Here is a 19,455-nt window from a genome sequence, read left to right as displayed (position 1 = left end):
GAATAATTGAACCCTATTCAAGCGGGGTACACAATTAGACCAAGGTATTTTCAGTTATACTATACTTAATTTGATAAAACTTGAAAGAATAAAAAAGCTTATGGCTTTCTATTTTAAAAGTAACAAACCTTCCTTCTGAATTTTTGTTTACTAATAATTTATTGACAGAAATAGAAAGGTAGAAACTGACCTTAAAGTGAGAGTGATATGTCACTATGTTACATTCTGAGTTTATATAGTAACAGAACTAACACAACTCAAAAACCTCACAGAACCTTCTCTTCAATTCATCAACTTACATTTGAGAATAATAAGTAATAGTGTAACAGTACTAGTGTTAGATATTGAACTTGATGTCTCTGCCATTAGAACAAGGCTATGCAGCCTTACATTCAGAGCTTCCAACAATGGAAAAAACCTCTGAAAACTTTACTCATACAACTAAAGCCACTGGTAGCAGTGGCTTAAACCTTAAGGCTACTGAACTAAGATTAGGCTTGCCTGGTTCTGAATCACCAGACAGAAATGAGAATAATGTTGTGTTGTACCCTTTAAGCATGCACAACAAGTGTTTGGTTTCTGGTGCCAAAAGGGGTTTCTCAGATGCTATTGATGGTGGTTCTGGCAAGTGGGTTCTCTCTGGGAATGGTGGATCTGAGATGGGTTTGGGTAAAGATGGTAACTTGTTCTCTCCTAGGGGTGTTACTGCTGCTAAGGCTCTTGTTGGAGCTGAGTGTAGCAGCCAACAAAAAGTATCTGTTGTGAAAGATATAGTTCACTCTTCAAAACCATTGAATGATAAGAAGCCTCAGATATCTGCTACTCCTGCAAAGTACCATCTTCTTCCTTTTATCCTTATCACTTATCAGTCTATTCTTCTTGTTTGTAGTGTTAATTTTTGTTGTCGCTATATTATGTTTTTCTTGTAAAATATTTGTCTAATTTTTGTTGTTGCTATATTATGTTTTTCTTGTAAAGAAATTATACCGTTGTTTTTTGTTGTTGCTGGATTATGTTTCCCCGGACAATTGTTTGTCCAGTTTTGTTGTTGATGTTGGTTCTTAAGTTCTGTGAATTTTTTGGTTTTTGCCATGTCTCAATTTATAGTTTTCTCATTTGTGTGTGCATGCTAACAAATTCATGGAATCAATAAGTAAATGATGTTCATGAGCAATTCGGGATGGGATGATTCAAAGAAAGAAGAAAAGGATTATTTTCCCTGATTTTTTTTTACTTGGTTGAAATTTAATCTTAAAGGGTGAAGAGAATCTTTCTAGATGAAACTTTGAGATGTCTAAGCCTGTAACTATTCTTATTGATGATTATCTTTTCAGGTTAGCCTCTTGTGTTAGAGAAGCAATTGTTAACTCTATTCTGTGATTTAAACAATATTCCTATGCTGATCATCATCTGATGCTTGTTTTGGGTGTTCCATAGTTTTTCTTTTCCATCGTGGTTGTCTTTGATTTCATTTTGTATATGTTTTTGGATTGAACATGTGTTAGTTAGACTCCATTTGTTTTTAAAGTTATAATCAGAGATCTCTACAGAAAAAGTTTTATATCTCAAATTCTCAATTGAGTTTCCTTTCAAACTCCCTATTATGAAGTGTAATTGTCGAGCCTTCTTATGTGAATCAGGGAACAGGTTGTAGGATGGCCACCAATCCGTTCTTTCAGGAAGAATTCAATGGCTACTCATCCTCAAAAGAATGATGATGATGATACAGAATCGAAGTCTGGTTGCCTTTATGTAAAAATCAGCATGGATGGTGCTCCTTACTTGAGGAAAGTGGATCTTAAAATCTTTAGCACATACAGGGAACTATCTTCAGCACTGGAAAAGATGTTTAGCTGTTTTACAATCAGTGAGTTTTTTTCTACTTGTAAATTGCAATAAGTGATTTTGATGAGACAAATATAAAGAATGTATGCCGACCAGATATAGCATCCTTTTAAATCTATGTGATGATTAAATCCAGATCCTAAGTTCTTTGAATATCACAACCTCGGTTTAGTTGGTTCCATCAGCTGAGGAAATTTGTAGTAGTGCAATGAATAGGTCTATTAGTTCTTTACCAGTGGAACATTCTCTGTGTTAAAGAAATTGTCATAAGCGATCTCTCCAAAAAGTTTAAGCTGTTAGGTGAGATAACACAATTAGCCTTATTATATGTCCTCACACAAGACTTTGTTGGACGGAAAAGATCGAAAGCTAGACCAGTCATAGAGGCTCTCATGACGATGTCATGAACTAACTTTCCCGGAAGCTTCAGCTGTTAAGGGAAGGGTGAGTGACTTTAACATAGATTCTGATGTTTTTATCAATGACAAGTGCAGGTCAATGTGGTTCTCATAAGTTCAGTGAAAGCAGATTGATGGATCTCCTCCATGGTTCTGAATATGTGCTCACCTATGAAGACAAGGATGGTGACTGGATGCTAGTTGGAGATGTTCCATGGGAGTAAGTGCATTTTAATTTGTCACATAATGTTGTGCATTTTCTAATATGATATCTTTGATGTGTATTTGATTCTGCAATTATCTTAACTTTATTGTTTTGTTAGGATGTTCACTGACTCTTGCAAGAGATTGAGGATAATGAAGAGTTCTGAAGCAATTGGACTAGGTATGGCTCACAGGCCGACACATTATAATCTATGCTAGAGTTTTATCATATTCGGATTCTCTTTTCCTGATTTGTACATGTGATGATTGATGAGTTTTCTCCATTCAAGAACTATATATAAAAGAAAACATAGATTATAATATCTGAATTATTTAAATAATGGTATATGAAACTTGAGAGATAAAAGCATGTTATATATCTATAGGTGTTGAATTGCATGCCAATTTGTGCAAAAAATCCTCCAGTCAGAAAATGAGCTTGGAGTTTCTATGTGTAAACTATTGTTTATATAGCATTACATGAGCTATTGATGGAATTTGTGATCTCTAGCTTCAATTCTTTCCTCCAATATGATTACACTATATAGAATTCCATTGTCTACTTCATTTTACAATATTATATGTAAATAATGGAGGGTGGGGCTATAGACACTCCAAATTGCCTATTTACACTCCCTACTAACCAATCATATTTTCATTGCTCAGTTTTACAAAATTATGAGATGTCTACCATCTCTTGAAGGTTTTAATACAAGGACAAAACTTAGGTGTTGTTCTTTAGGTGCTTGTGTACTAAATATATAACATGTCTAACACTTAACATGAGTAACACTATCACACATTTTATATTTTATTGGTGAGCTATGATACATCTTCATGTTCTAGTGAACAGCATCACAAACACCTAAAGATCAGTTTTGTCTTTAATACTATCAATAGCAATGGGAAAATTTGTAACATATTTAAGCCTCAATCTGATTCATGCAGCACCTAGAGCCATGGAAAAGAGCAAAAGTCGAAACTAGCACGATGCTGTTGTTACAGAAAGATCCAAACTCACATTTAAGCACATCATATGATACCAGAAGCAGGGTAGGAGTTGGAGCCTCTCTTCCTTGCTCATGTATAATTCTACATATGAGATTTGAGCGTCCTAAACAAACTTTTATTAGGCAAAATATATTGTTGCAGACATTTAAGGTTTTCTTAGGTTTGTTTCCCCATCATTTCTCTTAATCACTGTTGTTGTGGACTTCATAAGGCTAAAGCTATGTTTGTATGTAAATTTTGTATTTCTTAAGTAACTTATGCAATATCTCTAAAGTTAATGTAAGTGAGCATTTTAATTTTCATGTCAAGGAAAAGAAAGTAACACCATACTTTGTTTTATTTTATAAAGAAGCTTTATGGTTTCCTCACTTTTTAGGAGCATGTCATGTCATGCCATGCTCGTTCAATGGATGTAACATAAGTCTTATTTTGATGTTTCATGGGTCATTTCTTACAAACTTTTTCTGATACAATAATAATCTTCCATGATTTGTCTCAAATTAATCTTTTCTTAAATCAAGCTTTAAAAAAAAGGTGGTTCGAGGTTTTTACCAAAGGAGAAAATCTTCCATTTTGCAGTAAATCTGTTTTCCATGCATAAAGGGTTGGTTGTTTTCTTTATAGGAAATTTGTTTCTGTTAGAACATGAAACTATTGCGCAGTACTCTGTATTCATGATTCATATTTGAGTTGTATGGATTTAAAATGAGTATAATAATCTTAAAACCAATTTGGCTATGAGAAGAAAAGTTACGCCGATGCCATATTAAGGTTTCATCTCAACCAGTTGACAACGAGAGATAACACAATAGATATTTAAACCATTTCGAGTCTGGAGACAATCTGTCAAAGAGTAGCTATCCCTTCCACTGATATAGCAGATTGATAATCTCTAAATCAGAAATAACCATTCAAGAATTTATGAAACTGGTAATTTAAAACTTAATGAAACTGGTATTTCAAAAAATGCATCCATCAGTTTTTCAACATACAAACTGCATAAAATTAATTAAAAAACTATGGTTCTCGTGTATCTCAATGTGGATACAGATTAGTAAAATGTGTCAATGCCGACTGCACCTTATTCAGTATCATACTGTTTTTCAAACTAGTCTGAACCTGTTCCATACCTCTTCACTTTTTGTTGTAACATATATAAGGATTCCCTTGTTACCATTCATGTTTTATGACACTTTTCAACTTATGCTGCTACTTCTGTTGCAGATTCAGCATTCTCTCCTAGAGTGAACTTTACAAAACGCCTTACTTTGATGTTCTCTCCAATAGCAGCTACACTTTGCTTCACCAAGTCCTTCACTAAAAGACTATCATCCTTAACATAAGGCTGCTCTAGAAGTGCAAGTTCCCCAAGCCTCTTTGAGACCCTTCCCTCAACAATTTTTTCTCTTATGTTTTCAGGTTTTGAGGCAAGGTCCTCTCTTTGCATCTCAAGGTCCTTTTCCTTGTTCCTGATGGTCTCTGGAATATCTTCAATGGATACATACTTCACCTGGGGGCACGCCACAACTTGCATTGCAAGATCATCAACCAACTCTTTGAACTTTCCGCTTCTGCCAACAAAGTCAGTTTCACAGTTCACTTCGATTAGAACGCCGATGCGTGAATCATGAATGTATGAACCAATTCTGCCTTCAGCAGCTAGCCTACTGGATTTCTTGTCAGCAGACGAGAGACCCTTCTTTCTGAGATATTCTTGGGCCTTTTCAAGATCACCTCCAGTTTCAGCAAGAGCTTTCTTACAGTCCATCATCCCTGCTCCAGTTTCTTCCCTTAGTTGTTTAACCAATGCGGCAGAGATTGTTACGGTTGCTTGCCTGCAGCAGAATAATGAATCATTTAAAGCAAGATAAATCAGCTTTATTTCTCTCCAGGGGTTTGACTACTTAAATGGTATTTTCTTTAGCAGAATATTGAATAATAGCAAGAGCCAGCAGGAATGCTTCTTTTTCTCTAGAAAGCAGGATTTTAAAGAGAATAGGATTGGTTTTTCCCCTCTCTAGAAACCGTTATAATTTGAAGTCTTACATCTCTTTTGATGGATTTTAAATTAGTCAGTCTTTTTCATTATTTGTAGAAAGAGACTGGTATAAATCATATGTGAATGCTAAAGAGGAGGAAAAGAAAATACTAACCATCGTTTCCACCTTTTTGCATATATAACTGCTTAGCCAATTAATGTCAGCATCAACATAATATCTCCTTTTGTGTGATTATATAAACCTTATTTAAACTTCATTCATTTTTAATCTCTAAAATGCGAAAAACAATGCGCCTTTAGTCCCTAAGGTGGGACGAAAAGCACACTGTACTTTGTAAATTGAGTGACCAAAATGAATAAAATTCAAATAGGAAGTTAGGAACTAACCCAAAAATCGTCACATTTACAGAGACCGAAACTTGTTTTAAGACTTGATATTTCATAACACTATATAATAATTAAGAATTCATATAACTGCTTACTTTTTCTCGGGCTCCTTGGCTTCTGTAACAGCAGGTTGCTCTATTGCTGGTGTAGTAGGTGCTGTCTTAGCAGCAGTTTGTGCAGCCACTTCAGCAGCAAAATCCTGGCTTCTCTTCTCCAAACCCTCCCCAAGGTTGAAACGCACAAACCTCTTAACTTTTATATTTTCTCCGATAGTTGCAACAGTCTGCTTAACAAAGTCCTTCACTGCCACTTTATCATTCTTAATGTAAGGCTGCTCAAGCAATGCCAGCTCCTCGAGTCTTTTTCTTATCCTCCCTTCAACAATCTTCGATCTAAACTGCTCTGGTTTAGATGAAAGATCTTCTTTCTGCATTTCTATCTCTTTTTCTTTGTTCACAAATTCATCAGGAACATCTTCGGTAGCAAGATACTCTACTTGAGGGCATGCAGCCACTTGCATGGCTATATCATCAACTAGCTCTTTAAAAATGTCACCACGGGAGACAAAATCTGTCTCACAGTTAACTTCTATCAAAACACCAATCCTGCTGTCATGGATGTAAGAACCTATTCTTCCTTCAGCAGTTACTCTGCTCGCTTTCTTTTCTGCACTTGATAACCCTTTTTTCCTAAGGAACTCTTGTGCTTTAATAATGTCTCCACCAGTCTCCACCAGAGCTTTTTTGCAGTCCATCATTCCAGCTCCCGTTTCTTCCCGAAGATGCTTCACAAGTGCCGGGGATATAGTTGCTTCAACCCACAAAAAAGAATAGACATTAAACTATTAGAATATAAAAATCCTATGTAAGAATGCAAAGAAAAGAATACAACAGGTAGGAAGAAACAAGAAATACAATGAAGGTGAAGTACTTGTGTGAAGAGTTCTCATTTATTAAGACCTCAAAGGCAATGTCATTGATCAACATGTAATTGCTGGTAATATAGCCAGTAAATAATTATGTTCATGAAAAGATGGAAAGGTAAGGAGTATTATTATGGAAAGCAATTATATTGTTGCATCATAATTACGGCAACCATGGAGTCCTTCCTCTATCAAATGCTCCACTTCACCACACAATTTAAAAATGACATCTTTAAATGCAAAAACTTTTAACATGCATAAATCAAGCCTTCCTAACATATCCACTTCAGTTTGATACAGAAAACCATGTGAAATGAACTTGTATGCAAATAAGATGATATTTCAACCTTGAAGTGAGCCTTCATCTGAAGGAGTAGTGCTAGTTTGCCCATTAGAATTAGATGAGCCATTATTTTCCTCGGATGCAATTGTAACCTCTTTATCTTCAACTTGTGATGTAAGCAAATTTTCATTCTCCGTGTTTGGTGATTGATTTTGCTCTTCTTTAGGCTCCTCAATGGATCCTTCAATGACTTCAGTAGCAGGAGTTTCAGGAGGGGGAACTTGATCATTTTCTTCTGCCTCATCTATTGACAGAGGATTAAAATTTCAAGAAAATTCTCTTTATAACAAAAGTATAGATAAAAATCCTCCATGTGTTAAATAAATAAGCCAATTATAATGAGATCAATTGCTTCAGTTACATAAAACTAATTGATAGTGATCACATTGGAAATGAAAGGAATGCAATATCATATAATATATGATTCAAATATAAAGATCAAATACAACCCAATTTTATAAAAGTTGCTACCAATTTTCATTCACTGCCCAAAATTGAACCAGGCAAACAGAAATTGATTTTTTTAAGCATAACCTTTATTCAAGCTTCCCTCAGGAGACAACTCACCATTTTGTCCACTTAAACTTAGGTATCATTGTAATTCTTCTTGGGAAAAATTGCAACATTGTCATCTACTGTGATGTAAATGGCATATTATTTGATAAGTTAAATGGGAGTCGCTTTGAATGGCATCTTAATGAACAAATATGTTTCTTTTTAGTTGTCATTTTGAGAATAGACTTCTAATCAGTATTTCCGTATGTAAATATAAATGAGACAGACAAAAGGACAGATGGCTTTGTATAGCAGAGAGTGTTAGATAGAGTACACGCAACCTGCAGTTTCTTCGGGAGCTGGTGCAATAGTATCAATATTATCAGGGCTAGGTTCAACAACATCACTGTCTGTTAATGCTGCTTCAGCAAAACCTTCCTTTGCATTAGATGTTTGTGATTGTTCGTCTTCCACAATGATAGGATCAAATTCACTTTCGATTATATTTTCATTAGCTGTTTCAAGAGGTGACTCAGTTTCTACAGTGCTTGTTGTGACATCTGTCTGAGTAGCTTCCTCAATAATTGGATTCAGAGTAGATAGATCCCCTTCAGGAGCCAAACTTCCAGAAACCTCTGTTGTTTCCTTCTCAGCAGCATCATCTGCAGATGGTGCTGGGCTAGAGAGATTGGCAACTGAATCTGTTTCATCATTCACAATAGCTATTGAGGAACCATCAAATGCACTGGCTCCCACATCTTCCTCAGAAATATCATCTGCATCAGTATGTTTTACTGCAGAAGGAACATCATCTAGCAAGGTCTCGATGCTTTCTGGTTCATCCTTCACAACAGCTTCCACTTCCTTGACAGTTCCCTTAACATCTTCTAAAGTTTTTGTGGTTGAAGATTTTTCAACTGTATTCTGAATTTCCTCCCTCTCATCCAAAAACTTAGCAATATCCTTATTCTTACGAAAGGCCAATAAGAAAGGGTTTGTTGCAACATGGACAATGCCTTCGCCAAATACTGTGTCCACTTTCGTAGCATCTTCCGCTTTCTTCATAGTCAATGTTGCTTGTCCTCTCGAGATACGCAAAACACGCACACTGACTTCTTGACCAACCTCCAGTGAAGTGTTTCCCATAACATTCCCAAATCCCTCATCAGGTTCCTCGGAAATGGGTAGAAACCCTTCCTCTCCGTCAGGAAGAGAAATAAAAGCACCACTCCTAGCCATATTCTTCACTGTACCCTGCAGTTCCTGCCCTATGGCAAATTTTGAGCTTTTCCTACCACCATCTTTCCTTGGACCTGGTTTTGAAGTGTTCCTCTTCCCAGGTCCACCTTTCTCTGCATTGACGGGTCCATCTTTACGTTGCTTACCAGTGTCTGCATTTTCACGCATGGAGAGCGAAATGCGCCGAGTTTCAGTGTTCACTTCAATCAGCTTCACTTTCACTTCTTGTCCTACAGAAACAACACTTGAAACATCCTTAACGTAGTCATCACTCAACATTGAAACATGAACAAGCCCGTCTGTGAAAGCTCCAAAATCAATAAAAGCACCAAATGGTTGTATAGACTTAACTTTGCCCGTATAAGTTGCCCCAGGAATCAAATCCTCATTCTTCACAGGAGGCATGTCACTTCTTCTTGCGCTTGCAGGTCTTGAACGGTTGTCTTTAGCCGGAGCAGGTTTGACATCAGGCTTAGGTGATGAACCATCACTTATTCCAACTTCTTCTGAAGGAGTTTCAGCAGAAACTTCACCTGAAACAGTTGAACCTGATTCCTCTACTGCTAGTTCAGTTCCTGTAGCTGATATGCTGGTTCTAGACTTATTATAAAAAGAGAATATCCTTTTGTTCTTTGGAAACACTCCACTGGCAACAAATGAAGGTAAGAGACATCTCCGAGTTGATGATACGGACTTTACAGAGCTCTTTGACAAACTGAATGTTGTTAAAGAATTATTCACCCTTGTTGGAAAGGCAATTCCAGGAATAAGTGAAACATTGCTGACAGAGCATGGAATTACAGGGTTCATGGTGGCTAGAATTGTGAAACTCGGTTATATTTCAGAATCAGTTCATCTGCTGTCATTTTCACAGAACATAAAGAGAAAAATCAGTTTTGGATATAAATCACAAATTGGTTCAGAAAGAAATTTTTACAAATAAATGAATCAAATTATGTAGCATGCTCCATATATCAGCATCAATGTCTGCACAAACACATCTAGCATAGCCACATCTTTTGCTAATCATAACTAAAATACTCATCCTCATTACATTGCAATTCTCATGACTCCATGAAAATCTGCCCTGTATGAATTTTACTAAGACAAAGATAGCCGATGAACTCATTGTTCTACATGACAAATGCTAGCATACCATAAGTTAGGACTTCTATTTAGTATGACCATGATATCTATCTTTATCAATTCTGTTTATGATGATATAATTTCCCTTTAAATTGGTTTGTTCGCTCCTACAAAAAAATTGATTATTTCTCATCTTATTGCTTCATTCGTGTATGGTGTTTAGAAGTATTCAAAGCACAACCCCATTGTTTCACCTTGCTAATTTTTTAAACAACTTTGAGTTGTTCAATTTAAATATTTGGTTTTGAGAATCCATTGAATCCAACAAAGTGACGTAGTTCAATCACTTCCTTTATATCAAAAACTTTATTTCCGAAATAACAAAAGCACATATTATCAGCCTATGTATGGACATTAGCATTTTCATCAGAATGTAAATGTAATACAATAAAATATTGAGAACTACATACTTGAATTACAGCAACTATACATTATTCTAAACCCCTACCCACAAATTATAAAATAGAGTCTAACGATGCAAATTCAACTTACAAATTGAACAAAACAAAAAAGAACAAAGCTTTTTAAGCTCATTTCATAGAAATACCACACTCAATGAGATAATTGGTGAAACCATGAAAAACCCAAGAATCCTTTCCAAAAATTAATAAAATAAGCTTAGTGAATTAAGCTGCAAGAGTTAAATAAGACTGTTCTGAAGATGTTTTGTAACAGTAAGGAATGTGTCCAAAGTTCAATTAAGCAAATTTAACATAATACTGGGACAAGTAGAATACATAAACAAAGAGTCATCATTGTTTGAAGCAGAATCTATACCTCAGAAGCTGCAAAAGGCAAATAAATTGAGAGAGTCACTTTGGTCCTAGAAATAAGGGGAAATTGTAAAAAAGAAGACTTTGTGGGAAAATATGAAATGGGTAATGAAGATAGAGGAAGAGATATGAATGGAGAGGCTTAAAATCCTTATCTTGTGTGTTATAAAGACACAGTGTTGTTTTGTTCTTATGGAGCCAAGCCACTACTAACTCATTGGTTCAATGGTTCTAAGTTGGGCTTGGGCCTTCAAATTTTGCAACAAATTTTTTTTTAAAAAAAACTTCCACGAATTGTGAATGTATCATATATTAATAATAATTATTAAGTATATTATCTTTTTTTTCTTTCTTTCCATATTTAAAGATGAGAAAAAAAATCATCATCTCATAAAATAATTATCTCATTTAGCCATTAAAATTATGACATGTGTTCTATTTAACCATTTTCTACACAAAAATATTTCTAAAAACTAAAAAATAGTACACATATCATGATTTTAGTAGTCGTATGAAATAACTTATTTTCTAGTATGAGAATATATTTTATGCTCTTTAAAGATTTGGATAGAAGATTTATTTTCTTAATTTGCCCAAACAAAAAAAATCACATTGTTATTAATAATTATAATTGTCACATTAATTTTTATAAAAAAATAAGCAGTGTGATCAATGTATAGATTATAAATATTATTGAATGGTAATATACTACAACCAGTATAATAGGATTGTCTCATATAGATGATATATGTGGTGTGGAGTGTGGACCAATAAAACTAAGTAAGCTGAAGATTTACTTGTGAAATGAGTATGCATTAAGGTTAGAATCCTAAAGTCATTATTTTAGGAATTTTTTTAACTAATTATCATCTTGACCCAAGGGTTATCTCACAATCATGACTCGTGGAATTAATATGATATTAGACACTAAAAAAACTATACATAAATAATTAATAGCAAGAAATGATTCAAGTAAGAACAATTAAATAAAATCAACTAATATAAACTATTATGTCTTATTTGAATGAAAAAATAAATACGCATGATTAACTTATCTTAATCTACATAATGATTATGGGAGTCTTTAGCTGATTAATTATGAGGATTTAGAACTACATTGTAAATCGAAATACATTACCAATTTACACGGCTTCTATATGTTGTATGATTTTGGTTTCAAATCCTGTAAATGATAAAGTACCTGGTGTATCCAGAAAATTTACTAAGATAGTTTTATTCACTTAATTGTATTTTTTCGGCTTAATCAAATTAGTGAGAGTGGAAAATGTTTTCCGGATAGAAAAAGTTGAAATTCAGCATAAATCCATGCTTCTAATTATAAAACTTTTGCGGAGTAAATATGTTAAATATATATGTTTTCTAACGGAATAATTTAATTTTTGAGAAAATTTATATCCACCACAATTCTTAGTATTTTACGCAGCTAAGGGTACACCATATCGAATATACAACACTCTAATTATTATCCTCTCACGTATGAAGGGAAAAAAATGTTGTCCAAAACAATCTCATCGATTACACAAACGTGAAGAGTAGAATTTGCTACCTGAATTCTTCTTGAAGGGTAATTGTAATCAATTGAATGAAACATTGGTAAAATAGTAGATATCAAATTGTAAAAGCAAGAGAAAATTAACATTACGACCACATGCATGCATGGAAGCAATTTTTTTATATGAAGGGGGAGGATTTGGTTTTGTTAGGCAGCAAAATGTAAAACTCCAGAGAATTCATTCAACCCTATGTGAGTATTTCACATATCAGAATAAAGTATATCTTGAGATAAGTTATATATTTTAATCACTAAAATTATGACATACATCATATATATTTAATATATTTCTACAAAAATATTTCCAAAAATTAAAAAATTAGTATGCATATTATAATTTTAATGACTGAATGATATAACTTATAAAAATATTTTGCTCTATATATAATGATTTAATTTTGGGGTATACATCTGTTGTCATACAAGTTGTGCTACTATATATGTCATTAGTTGTGATTAGTCAAAAAAATAGTTAATTATTAATTTCTTAACTAAAATAAAAAATTTCAACCAATTACATGTTGATGGTACATGCAGTGTCACAATTTGTGGGACAACAAATATGCTTAATTGAGATCGATTACGTTGATTAAAGTGAGTACCAAATTGTTATTAACTTTGATTGGATTCTTTGTAATAAAAAAACAACTAAATTAACCTGAGAAGTGAGAAGTATATCTCATGATCTCATTTGACTGCGCCACTTAAAGGCCCTCTTAACATATGAATGGTCCACAAAATAATACAATGCAGACTCTGCCTCCTCCTAATGAATGCAGTGCATATAACAAATGAAGTTAAAGATATGGGATATTAGCTTAATCATGCTTGATATGATCAAAATCAAGTGTATAAAAAAATCATGTATCTTTATGGTTCATACCCCTAGACCAAGATAGTAGATTATAAAATAAAAGTACTGGGGATGTTGGTTAAGGGAGACAAGGAAGACCAATTGCATTAATGGTGCCACATTTCCAAGTAATCAGTGGGGACCTTATAGAATTTTCATAATGAATTTCATATATAAAGGTCATTCTTTATGTTGAAGTTTGAAGTTTCCTCTCCACCTATAATAAGGATCTTTGAAGAGACAAATATTATATAATAGCAAACAAAAGATTACAATTAATGATATTTTTATTTATTTATCATGAAAGTTGTTGGGATTGTTTGAAATATATTATTATATGAAGTCTCATATTGCCTAATAGTAGAATATAGTAGAATATCAATATTATATATTGGACTCAAGTCCTTTGTTGTAATGAGCACCAAATAAGAACACATCATGGGCAGGTAGGCCCATGAGTGTGCTAGGGTTTGTAATCCTTATTCTCTAATAATATTTTGGTAGCCGCTCACCGCTCTCTGGGACGTAGACATAATTGGCCGAACCCCGTTAACAAATTATCTTGTTTCTTCTCTTCTATTTATTCTATACACTTTATTTGATTGTTTGTGGCCCACGCTGTGCAACGATCGCTTTCGCTGCACCAATAATTGGTATAAGAGCCAATTGGTAGATGACTCTTAACCCAGATGTCAGATAATGGCTAAAGAGCGTGAAGACGTGGTGGCTAGACAAGGTGTGTCAAAGGTAGTGGCAAAGATAGAGTAGACGAGTTGAAGGAGAAGGAAACATGGCGAAAATGTAGTGTGGGTGATGTATGTGTTGATCTAGAAACCCATAAGTTCATGTATTGGGTTAGGATCAAGGTGGAGATAGGGACTCATGTGTTGAGTTTGACCAGAGATAGATGCTGACAATATCTCTCTAGATGTTGAGAGAATATTCTCATTTGATATGAGAAGTGGAAAACCTAATGGCGTGTCTAAGACGTCATAGTGAATGATGTTAATTGTTAGCAGATCCACAAAAGCACAGAGACGTTGGCTGACTTTGATGTAGCGTGTAACATGGGCATTGACTTTGATGTAAGTTGTAACACAAGCATTGGTAGAGATAGAGGGGTGTGACATGGGTATTGACTTTGATGCAAGGATGTGATACAAACATTAGTTAGCATTGACGCAAAGTGTGTTGTGGGTATACTCCTTATGGTGGAGTATGATAGTTCTTTTGAATTAGGATTGTCGGAGTAGACAATGGTGGTAGCGGTTGAGGCTTTCCAATGAAGCTCCAAGGTTCACTTTGACTGAGTATTGAAGAGGACGATTGTTGGTGAACTTTTGTATAAATGTTCCAATATATCGAAAGACTTCCTAGCAATAGGTGAGGCGTGTTCCCTTTGATGGCGGTACGGGAAGCTGCACTACAAGTTTGAAGAGTTAGGCTCTTGGTAACATCGTTAAGGATACTCATAAGGTCTATGCTGTAGGGGAGCAATTAAAGAGAATTAGACATTGAACAAGGTGGAGTCATATATTCGCTAAGGTGGAGATTCTTGTGTAGATTTCCTAAGGAGCGAGATATTCGTCTATTTCAATAAAGATGGAGATCGTTGAGATTGTTTGAAATATATTATTATATGAAATCTCACATTGCCTAGTATTAGAATAAAGTAGAATATCAATGTTATATATTGGACTCAAGTCCATTGTTATAATGAGCACCAAATATAAGCACCAAATATGAACACTTCATGGGCAGGTAGGCCCATGGGTGTGCTAGGGTTTGTAATCCTTATTCTCTAATAATATATTGGTAGCCGCTCAACGCTTCCGGGGAGATAGGCACAGTTGGCCGAACCCCGTTAACAAATTCTCTTGTTTCTTCTCTTCTATTTATTCTATCCACCACTGCACCAACAAAAGTATATTTTTATCACTGAAAATATGAAGAGAAACAAACACTTCTTTTTCCATTATTTGATATGATCGTGTTCCTCCTTGTGGGGACTCAACTATTTCCTTCAAGTGTCCAATGTCCCATTCTAGTTGTGCGACTGACAATGTAAAGTTTTTTACACTGTCAATACATTATTCACCATTCTAATTTGTTTACCGTATATTAATCATTGTCCCAATAAGTAGTACACATATAGAATTATAGTAGTTTTATTATATATTCTAAGAAAATCTTCCGCAAACATGGAATCAGGAAATATTTCTTGAGGATCTTAACGTACAAATAAAGATGTGGATTACAAGGTATCCCCGAGTTTTTTAGTGGACACAAATCAATCATGAATTTTAGTTAGGTATCCATTATTTAGATTTAAAGAATGCAACTTTTTCCTACAAATAAATATAATCCAAACATATAATTATGTCATGAAATTATTGTCTTATGAGTTTGAACCTTAACCATGATGAGAGGTAGGCTGAAATACCCGTGTGCTAGTGCTTGTGAATGAAATAAAAAAAATGAGATTCAGATATAATATGTGATTCTCTCTGATTTGTATGGATTTGGAATTGGTGGTGGAGTGCTTTTTTGAAGGGATCATTTCCCTAATTTCCTCTTAGAAATTGATTGGAGCAATGTAACCTATAAGAGGTTGCATGTGCCCAAAAATCAATAATACATACCAAATATTCCCAATATCAGTTTCCACTTCCTTTTGTCTTCGTTTATTTATTTATTATATTTCTTCTTTCTCTTTTCATTTGTTTTTTTAATTGCTTGATTTTATCTCAACCTAGCTAAGCTCATTAAAAATAAAAAAAATGTTAATGAAGTGATAAGAAATAAAGTGATTGTATTAATGTCAAAAACTTGTTAGATAAAACGGAAGTACACCATATTGCTACGAGTAATATAGTGACTCAGAAAGATTGTGTTTAACCATTGCCTTATTGTGAATAAACATTGTCAAATAAGAGAATAATATGTGATTGATAAAACAAAAGGATGAAAATGACTGAACAAAATAATGAAGAACGAGTTATTGGGGGTGTTTAAGGCATTGAAATGATGGTGTTTACTTGGGCTATATTTTCAAAATCTTGATGTGTTTAGAAATGTTGAATAAGATATCTCTAAATGTCGAATATTCAATTCTTGGGAGTGATATAAAAAATTTTAAACTTGATTAATTTCTTACTTAAAAAGTAAGAATATATCCAATACAAAAAAATTAAATAATAGTTTCAATGACTATGCAGCATACCTAGAAGAACATTTTTATTGGAACAAGGATGTGTCCGAAAATGATTGTCTTTATATTTCTAGTCAATCAATTTTCCTTAAGTAATATAAAAATATTATTTGGTGTTTTAAAAATTTTCTTTTTTAATGAAATGACACTCTTTTATTGAACCAGATGACATGAATGATGACAAATGATCTCTATCATTAGAGTGTGACTAAAACATATAGGTGGCATGATTCTATTAACAATGGAAAACAATAAAAATAAAATTGGTAGAAACTAATGACATTCTTTTCATATGCAAAAATACTAAAGTTATGTGTATCAAAGGAGCGAAAAGTGTGTTATATTTATTTAAGTATAAAGTCTCATATTAGATATGAGAGAAATAGTGAAATAGTTTTTGAGTAGAAAATGCCTATGAAACTAATAACTTAAGATTTGGTTCAAGACATGATGTCTTACTTGTGTATCTCTATTATTCTCATATCCCATTAACAATGGAACTCTCAGGTGGTTGGAGGCTCCGGTCGTGATTGTGGTAGTAGTTATTGCGATTGTAGTCCTTGTGACTGTTGTAATACAGTTTGTGGCTATTGCGGCGTGAATTATTTTGTAATTATAAAAATATTTTTGAATTTGATGTGGTCTGATGCGGTTGCATTGCGGTCCGACACGACAACATTATTGTGATTCAGAGTCACACCACAATTTCGATGTAATGCGATTGCATTGGTCATCGAAACTACAATATTGTAGCTACATCACATGATTAGGTTCACAATTTAAATCAATGTCTAGAGAGAAATCTAGGAATCTAGAAAACAATGGTCGACAATGACAACCCTACTTATTAATAGTCCATCAATAATCATTTTATGTTATCAACTAATTAATAGTCATTCTAGTGCTTCTGAAGTTACTTTCTTAATTAAATAAATCAAGACAAAAATGTAAACTTAAAAATATATAAATTATATATATTGTCACTGCATCATTTATTATTCATATTTAATTATTATTCATTCATCAAAAAGTAAACCAAATAAATGATTTTTTTTTTAAAGCAAAGGTGCCATGCACCCACTATATATTAAGATGAAAAAAGGAGTACAAGGAAAGACCATTACAAGTTCCTAAACCTATAGGAAGGCAATTCTGCCCAGTTTTTTGCGAACTCGTGAGAAATAAAATAAGGCATAGTATTCCACCAACTGTTTGATCTAGTACGTATACCATAATTTGCAAATTGATCAACGCATGTGTTTTCCTCTCTGAATATGTGAGAGATGTTGAAGCTCATAGAGCCCAAAAGTAGCCTGCATTTATCAAATCTATTTTGTAATTGCCAAGGAGGATTAAGATTCCCTTTGAAAATATCCACCACCAACGTTGAATCACATTCTAACCAAAGGTTTTTCCAACCTTTCTTATAAGCTATCTCAACTGATAGAATTGTTGTATGTAATTCAGCAAAGAGAGCATTTTTGATTGCCAAGTATGTTGCAAAGCTTGCTATGAAGGATCTGTGATGATCTCTGAAAATACCCCTCCCCTCTGCATGGCCATGTGAACCATGAGCAGAGCCATCAGTATTTACTTTAAAAACTCTCAAAGCTGGTTTCTTATAAAACACCTCAATGATTCTGGGAGCCTTACTATAATTCAGAGGAACTTTGAAGAACATCAGGATGATGAATTCATGCATTGAAGAAAAAGCAATTGCTGAAGAGCATAATCTAGGTAGAGATGTCTCTCTTTTGATCTTAGCAATTGCCTCGTCCATTGAAATTTTCCTGTTCTCAAACCTCAACTGATTTCTGCAATACCAAATGGTGCTGATAGTATGAGTGATACAAGCAAACAACACATGATTTAGCAACGGGCTCCAGAAGTTGATAGAGATTGATAGAGCAAAATTCATAGAGGAAAGATCCAGAGAGATAGAGAAAATGCTACTCAACCAAGACCATAAGTAATTTGCAAAAGGACATTGCAAGAACATGTGATTAGAGGATTCAACATTGTTATTGCACAGATTGCAAATAGAAGCCATTGCACGCCCCCTTTTCTGAAGATTGTCATTAGTTGGCATTATATTCTTCAAAATTCTCCAAAGGATGAATGATTTTGAAGGGGCAATATGAGCATACCATATTTTTTTAAGCCACAGGGCTGAGGATTATGGTTGCACACACAAGACAAAACAACTTTTAAAGAGAGATTACCATCATTAGTATTATGCCAAACAAGTTTGTCTATTCCCTCAGAGATTATAGTTGAAGCAATTTTTTGGCTGATTGTAGGGTATCTGTTGGCTAAAGTATCAGGGATGATCCACTTTGAATTATGGATGAAATCAATAACTTTAACATGTAAGGATGAGTAAAGATCAGGAGGAATATCCAACATATCCACTAGAGGTTCCCATAGTCAATTATCCTTCCAAAAGTTAATGTTGTGCCCCTCACCAACCAACCAAATTGAATTTTTAAAGACCAAATGCCAATGATCCATGATGCCAGGCCATATAGAAGATTTGAAGTACCTTGTAGGTGTAACGCCCCGAAAAATACTTCTAAAAAACATTGCGGAAAAATGGGTAAATGTTTTTTTTTTGAATAAAGAGATGTATAAAATTGTTTCCTTTTTAAAACCTTCCTTTTCCGGGACATCACTTTAAGTAACTCAAATGCGGAAAATCAACTTATCGTTATCGAATGATAACTTAACCTGATTCACAATTTCCTGAATAACACAATGCATATAAACGGTTAAGTCATCTTTAGCTCATACAAACTAAATCAACAAAGGCGGAAACTACATCGCCATTAACATATACAAAATCCAAAAAGAAAGCGCGAAAATATTAATCATCGCCCACAGACACTAAACAAAGACATGAACAAGCTGAAGCCGTCCTTGATTCAAAAGTCACAAAATGATAAGTAACTCCTAGTTGCTAACTCCAAAGCTAGGGTACTGCCTCTCCTCAATTCCGCATGCCTCCTCCTGGAACATCACGGACGGGTAGCTCCAAATCCGATCAAAGCTGTCTACCT

At 34.2% G+C, this 19,455-nt stretch overlaps 2 protein-coding genes across 6 annotated transcripts; one reads left to right on the top strand and one right to left on the bottom strand.

Annotated features, from left to right (window-relative positions):
• On the top strand, positions 250-3,760 carry LOC109358202 (auxin-responsive protein IAA27-like). 2 transcript variants are annotated; one of them, XM_019602301.1, is made up of 6 exons: positions 250-832; positions 1,641-1,867; positions 2,340-2,463; positions 2,567-2,628; positions 3,396-3,449; positions 3,497-3,741. In XM_019602301.1, the coding sequence occupies exons 1-5, from the start codon at positions 354-356 to the stop codon at positions 3,431-3,433; spliced, it is 930 nt and encodes a 309-aa protein (XP_019457846.1). In that variant the 5' UTR covers positions 250-353; the 3' UTR covers positions 3,434-3,449; positions 3,497-3,741. The 2 variants fall into 2 exon arrangements, with proteins under 2 accessions (XP_019457846.1, XP_019457845.1); XM_019602300.1 differs by having other exon boundaries at positions 251-832; positions 3,396-3,760.
• Positions 4,369-10,924, bottom strand: LOC109358200 (microtubule-associated protein futsch). 4 transcript variants are annotated; one of them, XM_019602298.1, is made up of 6 exons: positions 10,839-10,901; positions 10,767-10,782; positions 7,946-9,702; positions 7,114-7,353; positions 5,940-6,654; positions 4,369-5,293 (listed from the first exon to the last, which is right to left on the bottom strand). In XM_019602298.1, exons 3-6 carry the CDS (start codon positions 9,651-9,653, stop codon positions 4,660-4,662), a joined length of 3,297 nt encoding a protein of 1,098 aa, XP_019457843.1. In that variant the 5' UTR covers positions 9,654-9,702; positions 10,767-10,782; positions 10,839-10,901; the 3' UTR covers positions 4,369-4,659. The 4 variants fall into 4 exon arrangements, with proteins under 4 accessions (XP_019457843.1, XP_019457844.1, XP_019457842.1 ...); XM_019602299.1 differs by having other exon boundaries at positions 7,946-9,699; positions 10,839-10,885; XM_019602297.1 differs by having other exon boundaries at positions 7,946-9,699; positions 10,767-10,924.

This window comes from Lupinus angustifolius, chromosome LG10 (genome assembly GCF_001865875.1).
Source record: "Lupinus angustifolius cultivar Tanjil chromosome LG10, LupAngTanjil_v1.0, whole genome shotgun sequence".
NCBI lineage: Eukaryota > Viridiplantae > Streptophyta > Magnoliopsida > Fabales > Fabaceae > Lupinus > Lupinus angustifolius.
This window is presented reverse-complemented; position numbering and strand designations above follow the sequence as displayed.

What these genes read in the sequence shown, in the direction of transcription:
- LOC109358202 (XM_019602300.1), top strand. Translation starts at nt 354, where the DNA reads ATGTCTCTGCCATTAGAACAAGGCTATGCAGCCTTACATTCAGAGCTT. An exon ending in GTTTAGCTGTTTTACAATCA is followed by an intron (nt 1,868 to 2,339) that starts GTGAGTTTTTTT and finishes TGACAAGTGCAG; the next exon opens with GTCAATGTGGTTCTCATAAG. An exon ending in GTTGGAGATGTTCCATGGGA is followed by an intron (nt 2,464 to 2,566) that starts GTAAGTGCATTT and finishes TTGTTTTGTTAG; the next exon opens with GATGTTCACTGACTCTTGCA.
- LOC109358200 (XM_019602297.1), bottom strand. Translation starts at nt 9,653, where the DNA reads ATGAACCCTGTAATTCCATGCTCTGTCAGCAATGTTTCACTTATTCCT. An exon ending in AGATGAAGGCTCACTTCAAG is followed by an intron (nt 6,655 to 7,113) that starts GTTGAAATATCA and finishes TGTGGGTTGAAG; the next exon opens with CAACTATATCCCCGGCACTT. An exon ending in GCCAAGGAGCCCGAGAAAAA is followed by an intron (nt 5,294 to 5,939) that starts GTAAGCAGTTAT and finishes ATTCTGCTGCAG; the next exon opens with GCAAGCAACCGTAACAATCT.